The sequence below is a fragment of the Buceros rhinoceros genome, unplaced genomic scaffold (genome assembly GCF_000710305.1).
Source record: "Buceros rhinoceros silvestris isolate BGI_N320 unplaced genomic scaffold, ASM71030v1 scaffold34571, whole genome shotgun sequence".
In the NCBI taxonomy this organism is placed as follows: domain Eukaryota; kingdom Metazoa; phylum Chordata; class Aves; order Bucerotiformes; family Bucerotidae; genus Buceros; species Buceros rhinoceros.
Window position 1 is genome coordinate 1 of NW_010393086.1, and position 8,062 is coordinate 8,062.

General features: G+C 50.9%; 1 protein-coding gene across 1 annotated transcript in view; it reads left to right on the forward strand.

Moving 5' to 3' along the window:
• Positions 1-118: 118 nt before the first annotated feature.
• The window catches only part of LOC104501006 (P2X purinoceptor 4-like), a gene marked incomplete at its 5' end in the record, with an annotated part of 8,568 nt that continues 624 nt past the window's right edge, over positions 119-8,062 (forward strand). Inside the window, 11 exons of the mRNA XM_010144740.1 lie at positions 119-266; positions 1,275-1,346; positions 1,441-1,513; positions 2,011-2,107; positions 2,291-2,371; positions 2,479-2,620; positions 2,948-3,084; positions 4,496-4,589; positions 4,665-4,730; positions 4,815-4,910; positions 6,297-6,417. Coding sequence (XP_010143042.1) covers positions 119-266; positions 1,275-1,346; positions 1,441-1,513; positions 2,011-2,107; positions 2,291-2,371; positions 2,479-2,620; positions 2,948-3,084; positions 4,496-4,589; positions 4,665-4,730; positions 4,815-4,910; positions 6,297-6,417 — 1,127 coding nt within the window. The remainder of the gene's footprint in view (positions 267-1,274; positions 1,347-1,440; positions 1,514-2,010; positions 2,108-2,290; positions 2,372-2,478; positions 2,621-2,947; positions 3,085-4,495; positions 4,590-4,664; positions 4,731-4,814; positions 4,911-6,296; positions 6,418-8,062) is intronic.

The window sequence follows — 8,062 nt, forward strand, 5'->3', positions numbered from 1 at the left end:
CCAGCCCTTTCAGGGGACACATGAAAAAAAGGAGAAATTCCACTGCCTGGGCTGATTTATGGTGTTCATCTGGGGGTTTTTTTGTTGTTGTTCCTTTCTTGTGATCCTTCTCTTACAGCTGGGTCTTTTTGTGGGAGAAAGGCTACCAGGAAACAGACTCTGTGGTCAGTTCTGTAACCACAAAGGTGAAAGGAGTAGTGCTGACAAACACATCCACCTTGGGAGCCAGGATCTGGGACGTGGCTGACTATGTCATCCCTCCTCAGGTAACAGCCGCTTCCACGGGCAGAGGGAGATGTTCTAACAAACAGCTTCCGCTCTGCCAGAGCTCCCCGAGTTCTGGAGCACCTCTGGCTCCAGCGTGGCCTTGGTGTGAGGGAATGAAGCAGCTCTGCTGTGTTGCCGATCGTGCTGAGCACCTGCACCAGCAGCCCTGGGGAAGCTCTTTTCAAGAATAAGTGTGTCTATGTGCTCGTATAGGAGGGAGAATTTTGCAGGCTTTGGGGAAACGTTGCAACAATAACCACGGATCCTCTTTCTTACTGCTTTCTAAAGAAAACAACTCAAAGTGAGCTTGTTGCCAGAAACCCTGGGAATAGCCTGCAAGCCCTTTGATCCGGAACTGGAGGTATTGCCGTAGTTACTGATTGTGTCTCTGGGAGCCTGCGCTGTGCGGGCAGTATGTGGCAGCCTCTGGGGTAGGCAGGCACAGCCGAGCTGTCAGCCGTGGGTCACTCTGTCTGCGTGAGAAGTGGTGCAGCCAAACTGACAGATTTAGGGAGTTTGGCTGAGTGATCGTATTTGCATATCAGTAGAGCAGAAGCAATCAACAGACCCTGGATTGTACAGATCTGAGAATAATGGAAGTGGTGCTTCCAGGAGAAGCAAACCAGGACTGGTCAAATCTCTAACAGAGATATCGCAAAAAAAAAAAGAGTGGGAGTTGTGCTCAGGCTTGCAGCTGGAGCTTTATTTCTGCTCCTGCCTCGCAGCTCCTCTGAGGAGCTGTGCGATCTGTTTTCTTGGTGTGAATGAGGAAATTTGGGCCAAGTGGGAGGACAGGAAGGGTCCCACAGTCATTCCTCTGCCTAAAGGCAGTGACATCCGGCAATACACATGGGAATCTGCTGCTTTAGGGCTACACCAGCTCTGTCCAAAGCAAGTCTCCTCTGCGGGGCCAGCTGGGCTCTGTCAACAAAGACATTTGGGGCAGTGCCTTGGGTGTTATCCGCAGACTGTCCCTCTCATATTTCCTTCTCGTTTTGTGTGTTCAGGAGGCGAACACAGTGTTTATCATGACCAATGCGATACTCACACTGAACCAGCGCCAAGACCGCTGCCCAGAGGTAGGTCCGGGATCCGCTTTAATCCTGCCATGTGTGGGTGGGAGCACGGGGGAGAGAGTTCACAGAGCTTAGTGGAATTATTGTTTCTCTCCAGCTTCCAGATGATGAAACAGTGTGCAACGAGAAGAACAACTGTGTTCCAGGATATGTCAGCATCCACAGCAGCGGTAAGAAGCCTGCTGCCAGGGCTCCTCTCACTCTGCGTTGGCAATCCTCTGTGCTGTGCCTTCCCTCCTGTGAAGGAAGCAGCGTCTCATTTCAGTCTCCTTGTTCTCATTCTCTCACAGCTAAGAGAACTGAAAGGGAAGCTCAGATTTTTTCTTATGGGGGAAGCTCAGGTTTTTTCACAGGGGAGAGCAGATGTGCTTAGGCTGTGTTGGGTGGATGCTGGATAGATATGTGCTTTGGTGAGTTAGCAAACAGTGTGAGGGCTTTTTCAAGACCTTGAGTCCATGAAGCAGTATTCATTTATAGGAGGATTCGACTCAGGAGAAGGACCCGATGGTTTTTTCTCTGACATTACACTACAGATTGCAATGGAAGATAATGGGGGTCTTCACCTCTGAGCAGATTGCTTTCACCTTAGGGAGTGAGGAGATGTCACAGAGTAAATACTGCCTCCATAGTTTTGCTTGGTAGTACCTCCATCCACATGTCTTTCCAGGCATCCAGACTGGGGAGTGTATACCGTACAACAACAGCATTAACACCTGTGAAGTCTTTGCGTGGTGCCCTGTGGAGGACGACTATCACATACCCAAGTGAGTGCTCTGTCTTCCTTCTCTCTGGTAGCCCTCCTGCGAGGAGGCCAGTGGTGTGCAGCTGATGTCTCTCCCTATGAGGTACTATTGGGAGGAGCTGAAGAGGAGATCGCCAAGGACCCTGCAGAGTCCTGTTGGTGAAAATATAAGTGAAATTTATTTACTTTTCCTATTGTTTTGTAGGCCAGCGTTCCTGCAGGAAGCTGAAAACTTCACCATTCTGGTGAAGAACAACATCTGGTACCCCAAGTTCAACTTCAGCAAGTAAATAATGGTGGGGTGAAGCACTGTGCTGTCTGGTCTTTTGGACAGCAAAGGGGAGCTGGAGGAGTGGAAGAAGATGCAACGGATCTTCTCTCTCTGTTCTGTAGGCGAAACATCCTCCCCACTGTCAGCTCCAGCTACCTCAAGAACTGCATCTATGACCCCCAGACAGATCCCTTCTGCCCTATCTTTCGGTTGGGGCAGATAGTTGAAGCTGCAGGACAGAACTTCCAGGAAATTGCTGTGGAGGTATTTGGCAGACCCTTCTCTTGGGCCTCAGCTGTGTGGAGGAGGAGCAGTAGGTGGTTGTCCATCTCTGCCTCATGGCATGAGCTGCAGGATACAGTAGCTGCAGAAGGGAGAGTTGCTCTGGCCAGAGAGACCAGAATCAATTCTACCTGACAAATATTTGGCCTTGGATTGTTTGGTGGGTTATGTGCAGGGCCCTTCAGTAGCAGGGGAAAGCGTTTGAAAGGGACTGGGACAAGGACCAGTAAGTCAGAGTCAGCAGAGACCCCAGTCCTGGGCTGGCCAGACACTTGGACTGCTCACCTTCTCCTCTCCTCCGCTCGGCAGGGCGGAGTCATGGCACTGCAGATCAACTGGGACTGCAACCTCGACAGAGCTGCTTCCCACTGTGTGCCAAAGTACTCCTTCCGGCGCCTCGACAACAAGGACTCTGCCCACACCGTGTCACCGGGCTACAACTTCAGGTAACGTGGCTGTAAAAGGCACGTGGTGTCCCTGCAGCTCAGACTGCTGCTGGCACAGCGTTACAGGCTGCCTGCAGCTCCGCTGGCACTTGTGAGTAGTCCCTCGACTTCGATGGTGTTATAAACCGTGGAGAGTTTCAGAGAAATGCTGTAAAACACTTTGAGAGCAGTTTGGATCCTCACTGTGTGCAAACCACAGCAGAGGGGGAAGCTCTGCTGATTGCGTCAGAGTGTCTTGAGTCGAATTTGCATCAGCATTTGGGTGAGTGTTCAGGCCAGCGTCTTGTGACATGGCAATGGGAGACAGACCAACCGTTTCAGGGTGTGCTGGTAGGGCAGCGTGTGAGTGGGCTGGGGGGTGCGAGACTGAAGCGCCTCCTTCGCTGTGCAGGGAGGGAAAAATGAAACTCTAGAAAGTGGCTTGGGCAGTTGAAGAGTATATCTGCACCAGGAGTGTCCTTCTGGCATACCCCACCTCGTATGCACATTCTGGCATGCCGATAGATCCAATGCCTCCAGTAAAACCACCAGCGCAGAGCTCTGGTTACGTGTGGACTCGGAGCTATAATAATATGGATTCGCCACCTTGCCAAGGTGCTGGCACCAGTCCTGCTGGAGAGGAAACGTGGCTCAGGGCTGTGCTGGTTTCCAGAATCAACAGCTCTCAAGGAGCACAGGGGATCTCTTTTGGTGGCACTTGAATGAATTCCCTGCCATGCAGACAGCACAGGGGTGTCTGTGGGAGGTGCCGGGGTGTCAGGAGGGTATCACAGTCCGGTGTGTCAGGAGGGTATCACAGTCCAGGGTGTCAGGAGGGTATCACAGTCCGGCTGCTGCGGGTTCTGAAGTGCTCTTGCTAATTCCAGACCGTGGTGCAGCCTCTTACCAACCCTTCCTCTTCTCTTCCACCCTCTTCCCTGCTTCCTCCTGGCTTAGTCAACCATGCGGTGGAGTAAGTCTGATCTCATTTATTTATTCCCATCCCTTTTCCCTATCGTTTGCCTGTGCGGGACAAGGAGCAGCCTTTGTGTGCCAGGCTGAGCTGTGCTGTGCTGCTCCTCGCTGCCTGCTCCCAGCCCTGCCCTCTCCTGGCTGCCTGCACTCCTGCAGCTCTTGCTGGCCGATCGGAGGCGGCTGATTCTCATCTATAGCTGAATTTTTTCCTCTTTCTCCTTCTGCTAAAGCTAACTGTCTCCCTTTCTGTGCATTTCTATCTTAAAGTCGCCTGTTCTGGGCTTTTCTCCTGTATGTGCTTTGCCTGCATGAAATCTGCCTCCATCATTTGGGACTTGTCTCCGGAAGTACCAAAGTTCAGCCCTTCCTCTTGGGATGGGGGACACAGCTGGGTGTTGCATGATCACATAAGCAACCTCAGAATTACCAGCTAAGCTCTGATCTGTCTTTTCTCCAGGTTTGCAAAATACTACAAGGACGGTAACGGCACCGAATCGCGGACACTTGTCAAAGCTTACGGCATCCGCTTGGATATCATCGTGTTTGGAAAGGTAGGGTGACTTAATTCCTGGTGGGGGCTTTCAGAGGTGCTGAAAAACGTATTCACCCTGGTAACTGTCTTTCAGGCAGGAAAATTTGATGTAATTCCCACCATGATTAATATCGGCTCTGGCTTAGCGCTCTTTGGTGTGGTAAGTGTCTGCGCTTGGACTCAGTTCTGGATTAGTGGCTCAGTTCTGAGGACTGTTGTCTTAAACTCTTCCAATCTCCACTAGGCCACAGTGCTGTGTGACATTGTTGTGCTGTATTGCATGAAGAAGAAATACTACTATCGGGAGAAGAAATACAAATATGTGGAGGATTATGAACTGGTAAGCATCAGCGAAGGCAGAGTGAAAGCAAAGCTGCTTCCTCCTTTGAACCACAGCTCTGGGTAGACTTTATCTTCGACAGAGAAGCTAATTTTTATTTCAAAGCTGTTGCAGGGAGGAGCACTAGAAACAAATATTGTCACGTTTCCTGGGCAACCACTCTTGGAGAGGGAAAAGTATGTTCAAGAACTTGTCATGCTCCCACTGCACCTCTTTTCCGTGGCAGTTGCCTTCTGAGAGCTGCAGACAACAGCTCTGTCCCCATCAAATCCTTCCTTCTTGGCTTTTGGGGGTTCCTGCGGCTGTGAACAAACCCATTCAAGGGGCTGGCATTTTCTGAGACTAGCACGCTGACAAACGCAGCTACGATCCTCCAGGATCCAAATGATCCGTCTGGCCAGTAGAAGGGTTTAGTGGGTTGCTTGGCAGATGCTGAGGGTAGAGCTCGGTGGGAGTGTGCACGGTGGGAAGTGTTGCTGCAGAGGGTGGGTTTCTGAATCAAAGGACCTTGTGGCACTGGAAAAGCCAAGTCTGAGTATCGGAGAGTAGTTTGCCTGTGCAGAGGGTTTTCATGAGAAGAATGGGGAGAAAGAAGAGTTTCCCGGCAGAGAACTGTAATCTCTGATCCTTGCAGGGAGCCAGTGAGACGTATGGAACCAGCCCTTGACATCCTGCTGCTACAGCACCAGCTGCTGTGAACTGCTGCTGTGAATGTTCCTCTGACCCTGCCATGAGACCCAACCCCTCTTCCCTGGAAGGAAGCGGGGGACAAACCTGAGAAAGGGACCTTCACTTCTTCTGGTGGCTGAGAGAACTGGGTCTGCTCCTTGGCTGCTGTCTTTCCAGGTTGATTGCACTAAGCACAGAGGCAGAATTGTGCTTTTCTGCCAGGCCTCTGCACCGGCTCAGCCTGGGTCAGGGACTGCTCCCACACCATCACTTTGACAGTCCTTCCCCTGAGCTCGCCAGGAGCAGAGAGCACAGGGGACAGGTAGAGATGCTTCCTTACAGTGACCATGGCCCCTGCCAGGTGTTGCCTAACCTTGGGAGAGCAGCTCCTTGCTGTTGTCAGACCATTTTCCCTTGCCTTGAAGGATTGTGATGCTGAGCCTGTGCCTATTTAACAGTGTCTCCAAGCCCCAGTGGCCACAGACCGAGACAAAGCAGCGCCTGGTTCCATTGTGCTATGGTAAATGGCTTACTGGTTACAGATTTTTTTTTTTTGTCTAATTTTTGTGGTACTACTTTAAAAGTTATTTTCTTTTAAATAAAATATTACCCTCTCTCTCTCAGCCCTCTTAAAAGTTCTGCAAGCTGAGTTTTGCTTGTTAATTTTTCCCCAGGGCCTGTGAAGGTCAGAGTCAGTGAGCTGTCTTCGTTTTACAGATACCAGCCGTTACTGGGGAGCATTCGAAGCCAGTGCTGCTGCTGCAGCTCCTGCTCCTGCTCCACCTTGGGTCTCCTAACACCACTGAAGCCGAACCCAAGGGAAAAGTTGGAGGCCAGGGCGAGTCAGTGTAGCGTGGCCTTAGCCAAAGACAGATGCCGGCTGATCAGAAAAGATGCGTCGTTCCCTGGCACACCCAGACCCTGCTGCAGTTACAATTTGATTGAAGTGAATTTGTTGGCTTTATCTTTTTATCTTTTTTTTCTTATGCTTTGAGCATTTCTAGTGCTCACACTGACATGCAAGGCACAGCTCTTCCCTTTCTCCCAACCTTTTCTAGCGTTAGAGAGCCCATTCTGTACCTCCAGTGTCCTGGCTGGGACGTTGCTGCCTGTTCCCAGCAGCACCGCGGCTTTGCTACGGCACTGTCGTTTTGCATTATTCTTTATTTGCCTGCTACTGCTGAGCACTAAGCTGAGTGTCCCTCTCAAAAAGTGCCTTGCCAAGAGTCAGTGCTCCCATCTGGGCATGGGAACGGCCCAGTCTGGATTATGCCGTGGCTAGAGCCGCTGTGGTCTTGTCCCAGCCCAGGATCCCCAGTGATGGTAGAGCACCAGACGTCACTAACACGGGAAGGTGCTTTCAGACCCTCTTCTAAGAAGAAAACTCTCCTAGCTTGACAAGGACCAGTCAAACAGGATAATGGTTGATCAACTAACTCTGGGTTTGGTTGCATGTCATTTATTTTGACTTGTACAGACACTTGAACAGCGGCGTGAAAAACACTGAGTTGTTTTTTTTTTTCTTTCTTCTTAGGTAGTATAATTTAAAAGTGGTAAATACACAGTATTTAAACTTGATACACCTGATAAAGTTAAATGCATAATAACGGGGTAGAAATGAAACACAAGCCTTGGTCATAAAACAAACAGTATAAAAATCAGCAATAGTTCAGGACCGTAGAAAAGAAACCGATCAACTGCCTGATTGGTGAGAGGGGACCACCAAGAAAAGCTGCTCAGACAAGAGGCCTGGTTTCCCCGTAGCACTTTCCTGTGTGCTTTCAGAGCCAAGAAAAGGCTCAGGACCCAGCGCGAAACCTGCAGTCAGCACTGGGCTTGCCTGAAAGGACGGGAGTGGGGAAGTCAAGCTACAGCCCAGTTCCAAGGCACAAGCAAAATGTTTACGTCACGCTAAGAGAAGCAGCGAGTTTTACTCCTCGGGAACAGCAGCGAGGGAAGGGAGCGGTGTCTATGTACAGCATACAGCTGCTCGAGCAGGTCATGCACGTAGCGAGAGCTTCCTCACGCAGCCGCACTTTAGCGTTCAACAGAACTCACGAACAAGAAGAGTCTACCTCGCATTTCTTTCAGAAATGTGGAGGTGGTACCTGCTGGAGCTGGCACCAAGAACCATCGTTCTGGAGAGCGCCTTAGGGAAGCGCTGAGCTTTGGCTCCTTACGAACCGAGCCTGCGTTAGCCGTAAGACACCGAGCCCTGGTAACGTGTGAGGCCCGGTGACGTGGCTGGGCATCGAGGAGCTGGCACAGCTCCTTCTGTTTAGAAGCTGGGTTGCGCCACCAATCCGGTTTGGTAAATGTAAACCACCCCGCGAGACACCCGACACATCACCCACAGCGACACGCAGCACACGGCCTCGCTACAACTCACCTTCACAAAAACACACCACGCCACACACACTACTATGCACCAGCTACAAATAACCTGACCCAGCCCCCCCCCCCCCCCCCTTTTTTTTTTTTTT